Here is a 20,521-nt window from a genome sequence, read left to right as displayed (position 1 = left end):
AGAGAGTTTATCTCTGCATTAAAATGTACAGCAGGAATTATGCCTCTTGAAAAAACAATTACAGCCTGACAGACACCTGAGGATACAGACAAACTGGCACAAGAACATCACACCAATTGTTGAATAAAATTGAATAATGCACATATGAAATTGGCAATGACTCCTGATGTAAGAATAATGTCTAATTGACACATAAATAGTCCCTCAGGATCACCCTGCGTGCAAAGAACAGCTGCATATCATTTAGCAGTGAAATCTCCAAGGAATGAGTTAACACTTTCTCAGAAGACATGAACGTCACAGCAAATGTGGAATATATGCAGATGGATCTAGAAAGCTTTCACTGACTAAGCAATGTGAAAGCTATAGGAAATCCAAGGGGAAGCTTTGCTGGGATATACATTGAGTAATATAAAAGTTGACATACTTTCCCAGGATAATGCTACAAAGGGACTTTTAAGAAGCAGATACACATTGGTGTGTGCATGCAACCCCAATTTTAAAAAAGCTGGGATGTTGTATAAAATCTACATAATAACAAAATGCGAAGATTGCAAATCTCATAAATCCATATTTTACTCACAACAGCAAATAGAAAACATGTCAAATGTTGACATTTACCATTTTAAGGGCATTTTGAAATTGATGGCAGCAACAGGTCTCAAAAAAGTTGGTACAGGGCCATGTTTACCACAGTGCAGCCTCCCATCTTTTAAAGCAGAACTATTCTCACCTTGGCTCCAGCAACGCGACACTGCGGAGCTCGCCACTGACGGGCGTCCAGGTCTAGATTGCCAGCTGCACTCACAGGCAGGGTGGGGATGAAGTCATTCCCACATGTGTGGCAGTTCCATCAGCTTTGGCATTGCCAAATTCATACTGTGCGCGCAGCTCACTGTACAGAGGTGGACAGGCAGATAGGAAACTTTAAAGCAGAGGAGACAAAGCATATCTCTTCTGCATTAAAAATCCTGCCTGTTCACCCATCTCATATTTTGCATAAAGTTCCACTTTAACAATACTCTGTAAACAACTGGGAACTGAGGAGAGCACTTGCTGGCGTTTAGGGAGAGAGAAAAGTTGTCCCATTCTTGCGTGATATAGGGTTTTAACTGCTTAACAGTCCTGGGTCTTCTTTGTTGTATTTTTGTTTTAAGATGTCCCAAATATTTTCAATTGGTGAAAGGTATAGACTGCAGGCAGGACAGTTAAGCACCCGGACTGCCATGCTTTTATCATAGAAGTTGCAGTTTAGTATTGTCCTACTGGAATACACAAGGCCTTCTCTGAAAAAGATGTCGCCTGGATGGAAGCATATGTTCTAAAACCTGGATATACCTTTCAGCATTACTGGTGCCTTTGCAGATGAGCAAGCTGCCCATTCCACACGCACTAATGCACACCATGAGAGATGCAGCTCTTGAACCGAGAACCGTTAATGAGTGTGATTTTCTCTCTCCTCTTCACGGTATGGAGGACGTGGTGCACATGGTTGCCAAATTTTGATTTGTCTGACCAGAATTTCATTTCGTCAAAAAAAAGTTTTCCACTTTGCAACAGACCATTTTAAATTAGCTTTGGCCCAGAGAAGACAGTGCCATTTCTGGATCATGTTCAGTTATGGCTTTTTCTTTGCATGATATAGCTTATCTTGCATTTTCAGATGGGCTAGAAAATGGTGTTTACAGACCGAAATTTCTGGAACTATTCTTTAGCCCATGCAGTGATGTCCATCACAGAATCATGCCTGTTTTTAAATGTAGTGCTGTCTGAGGGCTCAAAGATCACAGGCATCCACTACTGTGTTTCAGCCTTGTCCCTTGTATTATGTACTGTAGATGATGATATATTTAAAGTCTTTGCAATTTTACATTAAGGAACAGTATTCTGAAATTGTATGACAATGTTTAGATGCAGTTTTTCACATATTGGTGAACCTCTGCCCATCTTTACTTCTAAGACACGGACTCTCTCTAAGATGCTCTTTCTACACTCCATGTTACTGTTCTATTGCCAATGAACCCAATTAGTTGCAAAATGTTCTTCCAGCTCTTCCTTTGTCAGTACCATTTACTTTACCAACTTTTTTGAGATGTACTGTTGCCATCTATTTCAAAATTACCTTATTTTTTTTCGTAGGATTGTACATTTTCTCAGTTTAAACTTTTGATATGGTTTCTATTGTGAAAGAAATATAGGTTTAAGAGATTTGCAAATGTTTGCACACATTTTTATGTACATTTTATACAGCTTCCCAACTTTTTTGGGATTGGGGTTGTAATTTAAAGAGATTCACCTGTTCCCTGTCATAGCACAAACCTCCAATCCAGGACTGGTGATCACCATTACCTGAAGCAATGTTCGTTCTCAAATCCTGGACTGGCCTGCTCACCCCTGAGATGAGCAACACTTCCAGAATATAGGAGTGTCAGCCTGTGGCAAGCAACAGAATTCTTGATTGCTGATACTTAACAGGTTCTGTGGCTGGTAAAAGGCAGGTAAGGTGAACAATGAATCTAACCACAGACCCGGTATAAGGCAAATATGCTAACAATTTAAGGAAAGATGGCAAGCCTGCATTTGACCCTTCTTCAAAAGATCGAATTTGCACAGCCTTGCCCTTTACCACTTTGTTCAATCCACAGGAATACAGAATATTCCAAAGCAGACCTTTAGTCCTATACAAATAGAACACATCAGCCCATTCTACAACCGAGTTGGAGCATTTGTGTCAACCACTAACATTTTGGTCATGGAAGTTTTAATCCTTCAAGCCCAACTCTGACAAAATTTGAAGGGCTCGAGTCTGTCAGTTTTTAAATTGTTGCCTTTGACTCTAAGGATGAGGTCTTCCCAGACTTCCTGTCAGGACAATGGGTTGGTGGAAAATCCTTCCAATGGGGACACAAACAAACAGTAAACATTCTAAGTAGTGTGTGGAAGAACAGAACGTACTAAAATGATTTATGGCAGTCTGCACATTTTTGCATGGAAACAAGGATAAAAAAAAAAAAAGGAAACATCTTCAATGGAATCACAGACAAATTAAAACCTTACAAATATGAACTCAATCCCACTCTTTCTACACCCGAAAAACAATGTCTGTAATTAGGTTTTAAGGATTCGTCCATCCAAGATGAAGATTTCAGTTTTTGGTCATTGCTTGGGACCTAATTTGGACCTTAACTCAACTGTCTTCTAAAAGTCATAACATCAGTCCATACCAGTCACCAGTAGGGTTTATTTAATATGAGGTGGTAAAGACCCGCCTTTGCCAAGATGGCCGCTTTCACAAAGAGACTGTCCAAAACAAGGCATGGTATGCCAGTAGTAGGGAAAGCCAACTGGCCATACCGGTGACTAAAATAATGCCATCAGTGTGCCTTTTTTGGGCACAGCTTCCACAGTTTAGGTCTACTAGCAAATATTTAACCACGTCCCTTACAGCAGGTTCCCTAGCTAGGGAACTCACATACAGAAATCTCTCCATTGAGATTTCTATATGCGGCGAGATTTCTGTATGCAAGTTCCCTAGCTAGGGAACCTGCTGTAGCTGCCGCCATTAAAATAGATCCTTCAATTGATAAAAATAAATTGATAAGAGGTTGGAGATTTTGAAAGTAGTAACAGGCAAAGCCTCCCATGCAAAAAAACTTTTCCTTCACAATAATGCATTTTTGGCATGTACACTGTAAAGTGCATGTGCCGTAAAGTGTACACTCTCAGTTCATTCCCGACATTTATAAGATATCTGTAGGACCTGTCATCGATGGAGGACAGCACAGGGGGAGGTAGGTGTATGACAATCTGCAAGAATGGTGTGCACACTTGCAGATTATAGCAAAAGTTCACCCAACCAACAAAGTTTACTTCTGCTTTATTTTCTTTAAATTACTGAGAACACAGAAGGGGGGGTGAAAGCTGGGACAGAGATCCAAGAGACATAGGAAGCCTGTTAAGTGATCCAACTCAACTGTAAATGTAATATCACTTTTGGAAGGACGTCAGCTTTAAAACAACATTTTATCTTCCAGTCCCAAAAACAGAAGTGACTACCTGCAAAGCTATAGCCAAGTTTTTTTCTCGCCTTTAAAATATTTGCAGATTCCAGCCATTACACCTAGACTTAGTTTTCACATTTCACAGGACCCATTACAATCAAGTAACAGTTTAAAAAGAATTATAAGTTGGGTACAAACATACTAACCTTTCTCTGTTCATCATCTTTGCAGTTCTGGATCTTGTCATCAAACAACTGGGAGTCAACAAGTTATGAAAACAAAAATAAGCATTAAAAAAAGGCAGATAAACCTGTGTAGCAGGTTAATTCAATAGGCAAACAAAACACTGGGACAAACAGTAAAACCAAAAGTAAATGAACAAGGCAGCCCAAAGCGTTTTCCAACAAACAGTAAAACGTGAGGTGCTATGTTTACCAGTGTAGTTACAAGAATTTCAGAAAGCATACAGAGAAATACACATTATCTCTGGTTGCTTGACAAAGGATAATCATTCACACTGCAGCATTATTTTGTCATAGGGCAATCATCCAGCCCCGGTTCACAATGATGCAGTGAGGGAAACCAGATGTGATTTGAACAGAAATCGCACCGCATTAGTTGTAGGACCACTCTCTTCTAGTTCATATTCCCATCCTTGGTGTTCTGGAATTTGTAACTAGAATAGGGTGGTTCCAAAACATTCACACCTCCCATCCTGTTCTGGGACATCCATCATCTACATATTCCATGATGATTATATTTATTGTGCTACCTGTGTAAATATAAATGGGGTTTGTTCTTGACACTCATTGGAAATGAAGAAGTAGCTTGGAAAAGCAATGAAATATCTTCACATCACAGAACATGTCCAGTTGAATGTGACTAATACTATTTTACCGTGACATGGATCAATGAGAGCCCGCACAGACAGACAAGACATTCACAGACCATTATGAAGATCTTCCTACATATTGTCAAATATACTTTTAAAGATTCATATACAAACCAATAAAACAAAGACGAAATAGACCCCCCCCCCAGGTGTGATGGGCCAAAAATCACACCTGAGCAACGCATGCGACTAGTTTCTCCATACGGAAGCACCTTGAAGCTGTCATTACCAATAAAAGATTTTGTACATAGTATTAAATACATTTCAGTTAGCGTGTTCAATACTTTTTCCCTGTGTCATTCCATTTTAGAACACATAACGTAATTTCTGAACTTGTGTTTGGGTTTCTTTGTATGTTAGAATTGCATGAGCTGTTCCCGACATGTGGTGAAAATTTCATGTCAATAGCACCTTTATAAATATATTTACTGATAAAAATAGTGACGTCTCACACACACTTCATGAGCGACTTCCTACTAAAGGTTTTAGCTCATTTAAGTTGTATGTAAATCCAACCACGAGCTTCTGCTATTTCTCATTTTGGCCTGTTAAATGCATATCATTAAACACATTTTGTTATATCTATTTTATAAGTGCAGATAACCCTGTTGATCTTGTCAAAGTTGTATTGTGTCCTCTGTAACTTCCTCTTATCTCAGAGAGAGTCTATTCAATCTACAGCTGGGTATGCAATGATAAAAAATTGGCCAGTTCAGCAGGAACTTGCAAATTTCACTCTGTGTGTACTGCTGTCTGACGGAAGCTGGTCTGTTGAACAGAAGCTTCTATGAACAAACAGCCCTGCTGGAAAACCAGCATTCAATCAGCCACTGCAGCCAATGGCTGTGTATTCTGATCCCTGATGTCAGAATACCACAACACAGTGGGGGAGATCTCTGCATCAACATCACTTGCATGGACGCAGGGATCTGTGAGTTGTTTCATTCAACCAGCTGGTTGAATGAAAAACCTATAGAGTTGATTTACTAAAACTGGAGAGTGCAAAATCCTGTGCAGCTGTGCATGGTAGCCAATCAGCTTCTAACTTCAACTTGTTCAATTATGTTTTGACAAAAACCTGAAAGCTGATTGTTTTTCTATGCAGAGTTGCACCAGATTTTGCACTCTAGTTTTCATAAATCAACCCTTTTGTGTATACCCAGCTTAAAAAAACTACAAGTCAAATATTGCTTATACTTTGGAGGAAAATCAGCGACATGGATTAGTTCAGCAAAAGACAGCTGGCAAGGCTGACACCAACACCACCGTGTCTACAAAAATGTTGTCTTGTTAGTCCATTTGAGAAGGGCCAAGTGCGTTTCTGGCAGATCTAGTATTTTATTTGTACTTGTAGGGTATTTGAAACTAAAAAATAAAATTGGTAAATGCCATAAACTGCAGATGTGCATTGCATGTTTTTTTTATCATCTCTGAAGCCATCAAGTACTTGCAGCTTGAGGCTCGGACCACAAAATCCTAATGGAAACACTGTATGCCAGCCCTGAAATAACACACCTGAGCCATTTAACAACCTCAGAGGCCCCAGAAAAACAGAATCTAATTGCAAGTGACCCCTGATGTGCCAATATACTAAGCCTGATTGCTATTGTTTGAGATGGCTGACAAGTTCGCTCTACAGAAAAATAAAATATGTTCAAAAGCATTCATTTCTTGGTTATTTTACAGTTTACATTGGCCAGTACGGCAAACATCTTTCCCAATGTCTGCTGTCAATAAATCAATTAAAGTGTACATAAAGCCAAAAAAGTTGTAGAGTATAGAAGGGTTAGAAACCCTATAAACATATGTGCCGCTATCTGTCATTTCCATTCACATCCTGAGATGCAACAGGTATAAAAAGGAAATCTCATCAGAATTATTGGAATACTCATTTTGTATCATTGTAATAGAACTTGCTTTTCCCTTCTTGCTCTGATAATTGCTCAAAACTCTTGTTTCTCTGACAATGGTCACCAAAGTGGAAAAATTCCTCCAGCGGGAACACAGACAACTACAAGAAGTTGGCAAAAGGGTCCCACCTTCTCTACTCTAAATTAAACATACACTTTTAAAGTTCAGGATATTTGGTTTTATGGACGATACAAACCAAAGTTAAAATGTTTCTGCACCGATTTTCAGTGAAACATTTCGAGCACTGGTCACAGACTGGGTAAACACTAGTAGATTTTCGGACAAAATTTTTTGATTTTTTTTTTAACCACTTCCCGACCGGCCGTTGCATATAAACGGCCGGACGGTGGCAGTGCAGGGTCAGGTGGCCGTCTATAAACAGCCTCCCCACACCCTGCTTGTGCGCGCTCCCTGGGAGAGCGCAGCACCGCGATCCGGTGAAACACCGATCGTCGGACAGGACCTCTGTACGAGGTCCCGATCATGTGATCACTGATTGGCCAATCAGTGATCACATGCAAAGTAGTAAGCAAGATGTCACTTGTGACATCATTGCTTACTACGTGTGAAATCTGAACGATCACAGAGGTCACATGGTACAAGGCTATTCACAACAGCCTTGTACCATGTGACAAGCTGTGACCAATCACAGCTCACTCAGTAGTTCTCAATGAGTGCAAGAATGCAGACAGAAAGAGAAATGATTGCTTTTACATCCTATATGGGTGTAAAAGCAATCAGTGTAAAAAAAAAAAAAAAAAATCTTCATCACCCCCCACAAGTAGTACAGTGTCACCATGGTGACACTGTACTGCTAGGGTGACAGTATGTAAAAATAAATAAATAAAATAAAAATGTAAAAAAAAATGTTTAAAAATTATAGTTTTTGGTTATAAACTAATTTGGATTTTTTTTTTTTTACTAAAAAGATAACGGAATAAATTTTGGAAAAGATTTATGTTGAAATATTATTTATTAGCAAAATTTTATTTAAAAAAACACTTTTTTTTCAAACTTTTTGGACTTTTTCATTTACATAGCAAAAAAAATAAAAATCCCAGCGGTGAATAAATACCACCAAAATAAAGCTTTATCTGTGTAAAAATAAATGGTAAAAAATTCATTTGGGTACAGTGTTGCATGACCGCGCAATTGTCATTCAAAGTGTGATAGCGCTGAAAACTGAAAATTGCCCTGGACAGGAAGGGGGTAAAAGTGTCCGGTCTGGAAGTGGTTAATGGGTGCAGCACGTTTACAAGACCCATTGGTCAAAATATTTGAACATTCATTTGATTTCCTATTTGTTAGCAGGGTCTAATTCACATTTGTTTTTATCCACAGCAACAAGTAAATTGAGTAGCAGGATGGAAAATTTTTCTCAAACGAACTAATTTCTAACAGTGTATGTGGTTTTTGTTTGGTAGCGTCCATTCAATCCACCTCTGAACGTTAAAAGCAAAAGAAATTTTGAACTACTTTCTAGCGGCATGCATCAAGCCGTCAAAAATACCGGGAATTTTCAAATAAATATTTGTATGAACGTTCATTTGAAAATCTACTTGCGTATACCCAGCTTAAGCAAAAGACGGATGAGCCAAATGTTCTCGTCCCTGACCGTGCCAAACAATAGGAATTCCTGGGGGTCACAGAATCAAGCATGGTCATTCAGTTGCTGTTACACCAGACTAGCCTTTCTCAACATTTTCACACAAGAGGAACTCTTGAAATCATTTTCAGGTCAAGGGGAGCCCCTACTAAACAATTTTTGGCCAATATGAAGAATGCCCCCCTTACAATCATGGTCAGAATACCACCCTTTACAAACAGATAAAAGATCATTGGTCTTGTGCCACTGGCTTTCTCAAATGGTTTTGGCCCCACAGATATCTAGGTACCCTTAAATGGGATGTCCACAGCCACAGCTCAAGGAACCCCTAGCAACCTCTGGAGGAACCCTACGGTTAACAACAGAAGCCTGGCTGAGAATGGCTTCACCAGACATTACTAAAATACACCTGGAAGCTACACTCCTTCACCTGTAGTTCACCTGACCACTTTCTCCACATCATTAGTCCTCATGCACACTGGACATTTTTAAAGCTGCCGTTTTTGGCTTTTGCCATTTTTTTCTACAGCCAGTAAACCCCCCCAGCATGTTATCCTATGTGTCCATGCACACAGACTGTAATCAGCATTACTTTCTACAGTCAGTAAACCCCCCAAACAGGTTATCCTATGTGTCCATGCACACAGACTGTAATCAGCATTACTTTCTACAGTCAGTAAACCCCCCAAACATGGTATCCTATGTGTCCATGCACACAGACTGTAATCAGCATTACTTTCTACAGTCAGTAAACCCCCCAAACATGGTATCCTATGTGTCCATGCACACAGACTGTAATCAGCATTACTTTCTACAGTCAGTAAACCCCCCAAACATGGTATCCTATGTGTCCATGCACACAGACTGTAATCAGCATTACTTTCTACAGTCAGTAAACCCCCCCAGCATGTTATCCTATGTGTCCATGCACACAGACTGTAATCAGCATTACTTTCTACAGTCAGTAAACCCCCCAAACATGGTATCCTATGTGTCCATGCACACAGACTGTAATCAGCATTTTTTGTCTGAGACGTTTTTTGGCTAGAAAAAAAACCCAGAACTACTGGGTCTCTAGAGGAGTTTCTTAGCTGTAAAAATGACCCAACGCTGAAAAAAACGCGGCAAACCAGTGTTTTTGCACTTTGTGAGCAAAAAAAAAAAAAAAAAAAGCCTACTCTTTCATCAAATAACGCTAAAAAATGCTAAAAAACGAAAACACGGAAAAACATAGCTAAATGTTAATGCAAAAATCTCTAAAAAATGCTTAGAAACATGTTTTTAATGTGACTTTACTCAGCTAACGTTACCAGTGTTATTAAAACACCCCGTATGCATGGAGCCTTAGGGTTACTACTAGATCACAGGCCTGCTTTAACCGACATACAATTCATATACATTAAAAAAAAACTATAGCAATACGCTCTATTTATCCACCACTAAAATGTAAAGCAGAAACTCACCTTGTTTTAATAGAGACACAGCCAAGGCCTCAGAATCCAGCACAGTTCATTACCTCCAGCTGCGGCATCCAGCTTTAACAACCCCAATAAAGACTAATTGCTGCACTGAGGAAATTGCACAAGTGTTCAGTGCTCTGCACTTATTGTTCTGATTTGCCGTCAGTAAGCCTCTCCAAATACACCTGTAATCTGACCTTGTGATGTAAACAGAAACTGAATTGCAGTGTTTCATGCGGTCAAAGCCAAGGTGTAGCCTACGTCAGAAAATTGTGAGTGTTTGTGTGTCTGTCACTGTAATGTCCTCATAGAATAAAAACAGTACAATGAATGTTTGCCTCTGCTAAGAGATCAAAGGTGCCAGTGAATAGGACAGGGCCAACAGTGGTTGGCATCAAAGTTATGCAGATCATGTGCTATTCAAATTCATGTGTAGCCTGACTGCAAGGGGTTGATTTACTAAAACTGGAGAGTGCAAAATCTGGTGCAGCTGTACATAGGAACCAATCAGCTTCCAGATTTTATTATCAAAGCTTACTTGAACAAGTTGAAGTTAGAAACTGATTGGCTACCATGCATGCTGCACCAGATTTTGTAATCTAAAGTTTTAGTAAATCAACACCTTAGGGCCGATCACATCATAGAAATGCAGTCCAGATGCTTTCCAGCATTTCTGCATGCGGTTGTGGGGAGAAGATCCCCCGCCCACTGTCACAGAGCGGGGAGTGATGGCGGCCGGTGGTGGGTGTATAGGAGCTTGTTACACTCTAAATATGGGTGTAACATGTACCATGATCCTAAAGGTGAACTTAGCCTTTAAAGTGCTACAGATTCCAGTAATAAAGACCGGTCACTGCTGGTCCCTCTCTCCTTGTGCATAGTGACTGCTCTTCTGCAGTAGGTGGATCTGCTGAATCCTTCCAACAGCTTTGCTCTCTGTACAGGCAATGTACAGCACAGTGATGATGTCACAGCTATATTAACAAGGTAATATCTGGGTTTGGAAAGGCATTTAGTGGACCCAAAGCAGACTTATATCCTTTGGCTATATTGAGGAATATATTTAAAGAAGAACTATAGGCAAAACTTTTTTTTTTTCTATTTTGGATAGAGTAAGGGAGGATTACAACCCCTATCAGTTTATTTTTTGCCATCTGTGTCCCATTGGGGAGATTTCCCTTCACTTCAATAGCCAAAACAAGAAATGAGAGGAAATCCCTGAAAATGAAGGGAATACCTTGGGGACCGCCAGGTCTCCAGAACTAGTGTTCCCATTGGAAATTTCCCTCCATTAGTTTTTTGGGGACAGCCCAAAATTTGGGATTTTCATTTAGTTTCACTTTCGATAACGGTAAACAGAACAAACAGAGAGGTTGAATCTCCCCAACGGGGACACAGACAGCAATAAAAATCTAACAGGTGTTCTAATACCTCTTCCCTATCAAAAAAAAGGGGACGAATCCCTGTCTTCAGAGCTGATGACCAGCCTCTGATGCAGATGTATGATGAATGGAAAGTAGGAGCCTTGCTGTTGATGCCAGTGCGTCAGCCATTTGACCGCACTGACAGTGAGAACACCTTGCCTGCCATTGTGGCCATTGTCATTTTTCTATGCTTTTTAGATACATGCTTCGTCTGCGAGTATGTTTTTATTATTCTTTCACTCCTACAATAAACCTTGGATAATGCACTAGATATGTGCGCCACCTGTTTTCTCTCTATCCAGTGGCTGATTTCCCCATCTGAGGAGGGCTGCACCCCTGAAGCATTTCCTTTGGTTGTCGCTGTCCTGGTACCCTTGGCTTCCCTTTTGGCTGTGCATATCCTGAGGCGCTGGAGAGTACATACGATATTCTTTCAAGTGTGGCAAAACACAGATAAAAAATGGATAAACTGGAGAATGCCCCTCCATTCTCCCATAGTTTCCCAAGGTTTTTGCTTGGCAAAACTGCTGGAGTTCATGAGAAACGGAGTGGGCATTTATTTTTTTTTACATTTCTGGATTTATGAATTTTAGAGTTCCTCGAAAATCCCTTGCTATTCAATATTTTTATATTCACAGTTAAAGCAGAACGCCCGGCATACCACTAAAAACACAGATGAAATATGTAAATATGAGAATTGTTTTACATGCCTAAGAATTTTGTATTTCTATCCATCCAGTCCTGAGATGTATACAGCTCTGCTCCACAGCACAGCTCAGGATACCTCGGCTAAGCAGAGGTGGGGCCCTGAAATTTCTCGGCTAGATGTTCAGTTCATTTGCAGTTCTCCTTCCCACCTTCACCCTGCAACTAGACAGTGAAAGCAGAAACAGTAGACCAAACAGCTCATCTCTTCATTGTTCTGTTCTCTTCTCCGGTTAACATGCTATTTAGTAGCACATAAGCATTGCTGCACAACTGACTGGCTACTTCTGCTGCTTCTTCCTCTCCCAATATGAGCTTTGCTTTACATGTGATTGCAGGAACTGGGTTGCATGGAGTTCAGCTTGTATACAAACACACACAAACCCAGAATGTTTTCTGAAATGCAGCCTCCTCATGTCCTTTTACTTTAGGTTCACACTTGTGCAAGCACATCTGCACACTCACACTGCGGGTACAGCAGCCCAGCTGGGAAACAAGTCCCCAACCCTTTGCCCACTTTTAACAATGTGTGGGGGTGTTGTCAAGAATTAATGGCATCCTTGCATGTCTGCTAAAAAGCACACATTTTGCCTGCAGGTCAGGAACATGCAATTATGTACGTGTTTCTGACCTACACATACCGTATGGGAACCCATCCTTACAGGTGGGCCAAGTCACAAAGAAGTAAAATGTACTTTCACTTTTGCAGCTGAAGTAGGAGAACACCTCTACTTTATAATTTATACGTATTCCCCTATTCACATAGCAGAACATAGAAATATTTAAAAATGACTGCTTACATTAAGTGCTTTTTACATGTCTAAACTAGCAACCTTATTATGTTAAAGTATATGTAAATCCTCACCTTGTAAAACAACCCATTCAGTTTAAATTAGAAATGAAAGGCAAAAAGATTTGTGTATAGATATATTTAAAAAAAAAAAAAAAAAAAAACACACATTATAGACAGTTTTTCCCCCCATTTTGTTTATAAGAGATCACATTCCCTCTGTTCTCAGCTGCATAAGGACTGGGAGAGGAGAACAGCAGCACACTGATCTCTCCAATGAAAGTGTGCGTATGTGTGTATATGTGTGTGTGCACGTGCATATATGTGTGTGTTAACAAAAGCAAACAAGGGTGCACTCTCATCATGCATTACCGTGGTACACCACGTATTTATTTTAAAAAAAAGTATTAGGTATATACTCACAAACCAAAAGGAAATAAAAACAGAGCAGGTAGTCCGTAAAGACAATCCAATGGAATAATGCACCCTTGATGGGATAGGCTAACATGTTTCGGGAGACGAACTCCCTTCTTCAGAGTTAAAGGGCGTTTGTCTCCCGTAACGCGTTAGCCGATCTCATCAAGGGCGCATTATTCCATTGGACTGTCTTTACGGACTACCTGCTCTGTTTTTATTTCCTTCTGGTTTTTGAGTATATACCGAATACTTTTTTTTAATAAATACGTGGTGTACCACGGTAATGCACGATGAGAGTGCACCCTTGTTTGCTTTTGTTTACCAGTACCTAGATTTCCTGATCTCTGAAGGGCTGCAAGTCAATGTTTACATTCAGAATTCCTTCTAGTCTACATGAAGATTTGAGCGCTGGTTTCGTTTGTTCTTTTGGATTGCATATATGTGTGTGTCCGCACGTACATATGTGTGTGTGTGTGCGCGTGCGTGTTGGGGGGGCACTGGCTGCCATCACTGATCAGATGCCAACTGGATGCTGCTTTTCCAGCATGTCCATTCGGCCAGCATGAGTCAGACAGGCTGGTGTACACACAGGCCTAATGTTGGCCGGTTTCTATTGAACTGGCAGATACTGGCCTTAATCCAACCCCTCCGAAAAGTGGTGAAATCTGTCTTATCACACCTTGCACAATTATATCTCTCTAACACTTCAGACAAACACAGAAAAAGAAAAACAAAAAGTGAATGGAGTAATCAAGAGTGTTGGACATACCTTTATCTGGTCAATTAAGATCTGGAGATAAGCATCTGACTCGGCAAGCTTCTTATCAAAATCCTGAACACTTGGAACAAACCCAGAGTCCACACCCTGAAAAATAAAACCACACCAATAAAGCAAGGCCTGTACAGTGGCACATGACCGCTGGCATGCGTGTATCTGAAACCTGTCTACACAGATCGTAAAAGACCAGACAGGCACATTAACTGCAGACATTTCTTTCTTCTGTTTCATAGAGGGCAATGTTCATACTGGATACATTAAAACACACTTCTGTACAATTAACACTCAAATATATATATATATAAACATACACACACATATATATATATATATATATATATATATATATATATACACACATACATACACACACAAGTGAAACCCGAAAAATTAGAATAGAATATCGTGCAAAAGTTCATTTATTTCAGTAATGCAACTTAAAAGGTGAAACTAATATATGTGATAGACTCATTACATGCAAAGCAAGATAGTTCAAGCCGTGATTTGTCATAATTGTGATGATTATAGCTTACAGCTCGTGAAAACCCCAAATCCACAATCTCAGAAAATGAGAATATTGTGAAAAGGTGCAATATTCTTGGCTCAAAGTGTCCCACTCTAATCAGCTAATTAAGCCATAACACCTGCAAAGGGTTCCTGAGCCTTTAAATGGTCTCTCAGTCTGGTTCAGTAGGAATCACAATCATGGGAAAGACTGCTGACCTGACAGTTGTGCAGAAAACCATCATTGACACCCTCCATAAGGAGGGAAAGCCTCAAAAGGTAATTGCAAAAGAAGTCGGATGTTCCCAAAGTGCTGTATCAAAGCACATTAATAGAAAGTTATGTGGAAGGGAAAAGTGTGGAAGAAAAAGGTGCACAAGCAGCAGGGATGACCGCAGCCTGGAGGGGATTGTCAGGAAAATGCCATTCAAAAGAGTTGGGGACTTTCACAAGGAGTGGACTGAGGCTGGAGTCAGTGCATCAAGAGACACCACACACAGACGGATCCTGGACATGGGCTTCAAATGTCGTATTCCTCTTGTCAAGCCGCTCCTGAACAACAAACAACGTCAGAAGCGTCTTACCTGGGCTAAAGAAAAACAGACCTGGTCTGTTGCTCTGTGGTCCAAAGTCCTCTTTTCTGATGAGAGCAACTTTTGCATCTCATTTGGAAACCAAGGACCCCGAGTATGGAGGAAGAATGGAGAGGCACACACTGCAAGATGCTTGAAATCCAGTGTGAACTTTCCACAGTCTGTGTTGATTTGGGGAGCCATGTCATCTGCTGGTGTTGGTCCACTGTGCTTCATTAAGTCCAGGGTCAACGGAGCCATCTGCCAGGAGATTTTGGAGCACTTCATGCTTCCTTCCGCAGACTAGCTTTATGGGGATGCTGGCTTCATTTTCCAGCAGGACTTGGCACCTGCCCACACTGCCAAAAGCACCAAAACTTGGTTCAATGACCGTTGGATTACTGTGCCTGCTTGGCCAGTAATCTCGCCTGACCTGAACCCCATAGAGAATCTATGGGGCATTGCGAAGAGAAAGATGAGAGACATGAGACCGAACAATGCAGAAGAGCTGAAGGCCGCTATTGAAGCATCCTGGTCTTCCATAACACCTCAGCAGTGCCACAGGCTGATAGCTTCCATGCCACGCCGCACTGAGGCAGCAATTGCTGCAAAAGGGGCTCAAACCAAGTACTGAGTACATATGTATGCTTATACTTTTCAGAGGTCCGATATTGTTCTATGTACAATCCTTGTTTTATTGATTGCATGTAATATTCTAATTTTCTGAGATTGTGGATTTGGGGTTTTCATGAGCTGTAAGCCATAATCATCGTAATTATGACAAATCACGGCTTGAACTATCTTGCTTTGCATGTAATGAGTCTATCTCATATATTAGTTTCACCTTTTAAGTTGCATTACTGAAATAAATGAACTTTTGCACGATATATATACACAGGTGAAACTCAAAAAATTAGAATATTTTACAAGGGCTGTACCGAAAGTAATGCAAAAAGTGGGCATAACTTTTTCATTAATTTATATAGGCTGCTCAAATTTCATGTTGGTAGAGTAACTCTTTCATTGCAGGTGAATAATGTATTCCAAGCAGAAGCAACATGCTGTCATTGAGCTCTTCATGAAGGAGGGGTGCAAGCTGTCTGACGTCCACAGAAGGCTACAGAATGTTTACAGAGATTATACCATTTAAGCTCAGCATTTAGAAGCCGGAAATAAAAACCCTTCTGGTTTGTGTTTGAAAAACACTAAACACTCCTAAACGTGTACAAAAATGAGCGTTTTTTTTCTGCCAAGGGAAATGGTGGGGTTTTTTTTTTAGCCTGGTTTGCATGGAGCCTTAAAAAACGTCTTCATCCATCTGTGCACATTGTTCTTGTCAATTCTGTCATCCCCTAAACATATTGTATCCTTCTGTGGATGTTGGACACCCTGCACCATCTTTCATCAATAACTCAGTGAAGGCATGTCGCTTCTTCTTAAAATCCATTACTTATCTGCAATGAAAAAGAAGAACAAGAGTTATTCTACCAACACGTGAAATCTGAACAACCTATGTAAGTTTATTAAAAAAAAAAAAAAAAAAAAAAAAAAGTTATGCCCACTTTTGCAGTATTTTCAGTACAGACCTCATAAAACAAGACCTTAATCTGCACATCAACACATAGAGACAATTGCCGGAGCCGGATTGCTTTCATATCCCCCGGTAACAGGCGACCTCCAGCCATGTATACCGGGCTCTGCTTACCCATACGTGGGCCCGGGACTGGCATAGCGGGTGCCACCGGGTAGAGGGGAAAGAAAGCGGACACACGTCCACTCTCCTTGTTGCTAACCCGGAAGTGACATGTAAAACATCACTTCCAGGTCAGTTTCCCCAGCCAGTATGGCTGTGAAAGAACGTATGCAATGCGATCTGCATTGGATTACATCATTTTTTTTTTACATTTCTTCAGTTGCTTCCTGGTTTCTGGCCCAGGCCATAATGTCATACATCTCAGGAGTCTTTATCGGCAATTTTTTTTCTTTAAGCTGGAGGAGGAGCTTTCACAATTAAGCACACCCTCCTGCCTGCATGCCTGAGCTACAGGGAGATGGATTCCAGGAAGTAAATACACAAAATGGCCACAACTAGAAATACTACGGAGGGTTTTTCAAAATAAAGCATGGAGACATGGATGGATGGGTGAGTTGGCTCTGAATAGTGAAAATGAATAAAATAGTGTTTTCAGTTTGTGTTGCTCAGCTATAGTTTAGTTCTGCTTTAAATGCATTTGTGGTTGGCAAATTTAGCAGTGTCAGAATTCATAGTGAATCAGCTCACTGATATAAAGGAATTCACTACTACAACAAGGTTCACTACTTTCCTCTACTTCTTGGGCTTGGTGGATAGTAAGAGTAAAATAAATTACATAGCGCCCGTGGTCAATAGGAGGAGGAATAGTGCCTCCATTTTTGGTGCCAGTGGGAGGAATCGTGCCCCCATCTTTGGTGCCAGTGGGAGGAATCGTGCCTCCATCTTTGGTGCCAGTGGGAGGAATAGTGCCTCCATCTTTGGTGTCAGTGGGAGGAATAGTGCCTCCATCTTTGGTGTCAGTGGGAGGAATAGTGCCTTCATCTTTGGTGTCAGTGGGAGGAATAGTGCCTCCATCTTTGGTGTCAGTGGGAGGAATAGTGCCTCCATCTTTGGTGTCAGTGGGAGGAATAGTGCCTCCATCTTTGGTGTCAGTGGGAGGAATAGTGCCTCCATCTTTGGTGTCAGTGGGAGGAATAGTGCCCCCATCTTTGGTGTCAGTGGGAGGAATAGTGCCCCATCAGTGGGAGGAATAGTGCCCCCATCTTTGGTGTCAGTGGGAGGAATAGTGCCTCCATCAGTGGTGTCAGTGGGAGGAATAGTGCCCCCATCTTTGGTGTCAGTGGGAGGAATAGTGCCCCATCAGTGGTGTCAGTGGGAGGAATAGTGCCCCATCAGTGGGAGGAATAGTGCCCCAATCTTTGGTGTCAGTGGGAGGAATAGTGCCCCATCAGTGGTGTCAGTGGGAGGAATAGTGCCCCATCAGTGGTGTCAGTGGGAGGAATAGTGCCTTATTGTTTGTATCAGTGGGAGGAATAGTGCTCTAAAGCTTATATCAGTGGAAGCAAGTATGTTCCATCGTTTGTGTCAGTGGAAAGAAAAGGACCCCACTGTTGATGTCACGGAGAGGAAATATGTCCAACCGTTTGTTGCAATGGAAACAATGGTACATCACTGTTGGTGCCAGTAGAAGGAATATTACCTTGTGTCAATGACAGGAATTGTGCCCCAAGGGCCAGGGCTATTTGAGCTGCATTAAAAGACCAGCTCCCTACTGAACATTATTTTTTTGCATTGGAACACGTCCCCCATGGCAGTGCCCAGCTTCCCATGCTTTAAGAAAAAAAAAAAGTCTCCCATAGACTTTAAGTCTACTTCTACACTGCTCTGTATCAAAAATCAATATGCGTTTTTGCCTCTGTGTTGCAACTTTTATGCATTTGCTTTACGTTTTTTCCTCATATCTCTGGGCATTTTTTATGGGTTTTCACAGTGTTTTCTATTCATTTCAAAGGAAAGGTGAATTTTTGTGTTTTTCTTTTTTACCTGACCAAACATGCACCAAAAATGCAGCAAACAGGATTTTTAAAAATGCAACTGAAACGCAACAGACCAGTGTAAAGAGTTGCATTTTCTTCTGCTTTTTTAATTGAACAAATCAAGCAAAAACTATTCAGTGTGAAAGCAGCCTAATAGGGTCCAGTCGCCATGTTCAAGGTTTGATGAATCCTAGAAGACAACAGTTAGAGTAGATGAATAAAGCCTCCCTGCTCTGTTAAAGAAGTTTATTTTAGGATTGTTTTGTAATTACTCAGAATCAAGTCTGTTGCTTTATTTAGTTGTTTTTGTTTTTTTTTTAAACTGCTAAACACCTTGAAGCTCTTAAAGAGTTAGTCAACCTAAAATGGATTTATCAGTTTTTGGTAAAAATGATAGAAAAGCGAAGTTCCTGGGGTCACTGGAAAGGAAGTGTGTGGAAATCTGCCCATTGGTTACCCGGGGAGCAAAAAAGCTTGGTAGAGGCTCCAAACTTCCCTGCAGCATGCAAGTTAATGCAAGAAGGCAAATGAAGTCGCCCAATTTCAAAGTTATATTCATTGTGAACCAGGGCTTAGAGAGCAAGGATTGCAGTCCCCACCTGACGGACTGGTAAGTATTAGAACACTTTTTTTGCAGGCTGCCTTTTAAATGGTATTTTTTTCTAATGTCTAACGTCTCATTTCCAAAGACGGTGAGACATCTTCCCACCCTAAAATGCTTTGCTGGGATGTCAGGACCCATGACAGTATTTTCTCCAACTTCAGCAATGGGTGGATTCTTTTTGCCTTTGTTCCACTGAAAAAGTAACAATCAGAGCCCGAGACATACAGAGTACTGTACTGTAAATAGACCAAGGAAAGGAAATCAGTGTTTTGCTTTGTATAAAGGGTTTGTACAGCAGCCTCAGACAGGGTGTAACCACACACTCCATAAGCAGAAGAGCACAACCCTTCCCTAGCAGCATACATACAAATAACAAGGTAAATCCTAAAAAACCAACTGCACCAAGGGATGACCATTTCCGTTACACATTCTCTGCATGAAGGTGAAAAAACTTGTGTGTGCAGAAGCACCTCCAGCTCCCCTAATACTTACCTGAGCCTCATGGTGATCCTGCTATGTGCGCAAGAGCCCCTGCTCTCCGGGGACTCTCCCTCCTCATTTGCTGAGACAGCAATCACATCCAGCGAGCCATTGAGAGAGAGGGGGTGGGGTCAAGTCGCAACTCTGTGTGAATGGACATGCAGAGCAAAAGCTTGGGAACAAGCCTGCTCGGGTGCTCCCATTGCAAGTTGTTTGCTTTGGGGGCACTGGGCAGGAGGGAGAGGCCAGGAGCGCCAACAGCAGATCCAAGGAGAGGAAGACTGGGGCTGTTCTGTGCAAAACCATTGCATAGAGCAGGTAAGTATAACAGGTTTATCATTGTTTTTTTTTTAATTACCTTTTAATATCACTGGGATTGTATGTATGGGTGTTCCTTTGAAATGTAAACCTATTACATGTGAAAGCAGCACAGATGAGACATGCGTTTAAACACGAAAGACTACATTTGACCTGCTATGCTGGCAAAACAATTGTATCTCCAATTGGACAGGCTGTGCTCAGAGAAATGCAATGCAAAACCTCAGAACGGTAATCCACACTGAACTATGAAGGCAAATGAAAATCTGCTGACCTGTGGGTCTGAAATGCACAACAACACATGTAACCTCCCCTCCCCCACCATACACAAGACCTTACACATTACTGAATATAAAAAATATATATCAGGTGGTTTAACCACTAGCCTACAGGGCACTTATACCCCCTTCCTGCCCAGGCCAATTTCCAGCTTTCAGCGCTGTTGCACTTTGAATGACAATTGCGCGGTCATGCAACACTGTACCCATA

The 20,521-nt window shown here is 41.0% G+C and overlaps 1 protein-coding gene across 7 annotated transcripts in view; it reads right to left on the bottom strand.

Moving 5' to 3' along the window:
- OSBPL9 (oxysterol binding protein like 9) overlaps window positions 1-20,521 on the bottom strand; it is a 175,388-nt gene that overhangs the window by 62,992 nt on the left and 91,875 nt on the right. For 4 of the 7 annotated variants that reach the window (XM_089684471.1, XM_089684472.1, XM_089684475.1 and 1 more), the window contains 2 exons: window positions 13,976-14,071; window positions 4,208-4,255 (listed from right to left, as the gene is read on the bottom strand). In XM_089684471.1, the coding sequence (XP_089540597.1) occupies window positions 4,208-4,255; window positions 13,976-14,071 (144 nt within the window). Of the gene's footprint in view, window positions 1-4,207; window positions 4,256-9,873; window positions 9,970-13,975; window positions 14,072-20,521 lie in introns of those variants that run through there. The other 3 variants (XM_089684473.1, XM_089684474.1, XM_089684477.1) reach the window with 2 other exon arrangements.

The sequence above is a fragment of the Staurois parvus genome, unplaced genomic scaffold (genome assembly GCF_062004578.1).
Source record: "Staurois parvus isolate SC_StPar_1 unplaced genomic scaffold, SC_StPar_1.0 ptg000347l, whole genome shotgun sequence".
Lineage (NCBI taxonomy): Eukaryota > Metazoa > Chordata > Amphibia > Anura > Ranidae > Staurois > Staurois parvus.
Note: the sequence above shows the minus strand (reverse complement) of the source record. Positions and strands in the feature narration are given on the sequence as shown.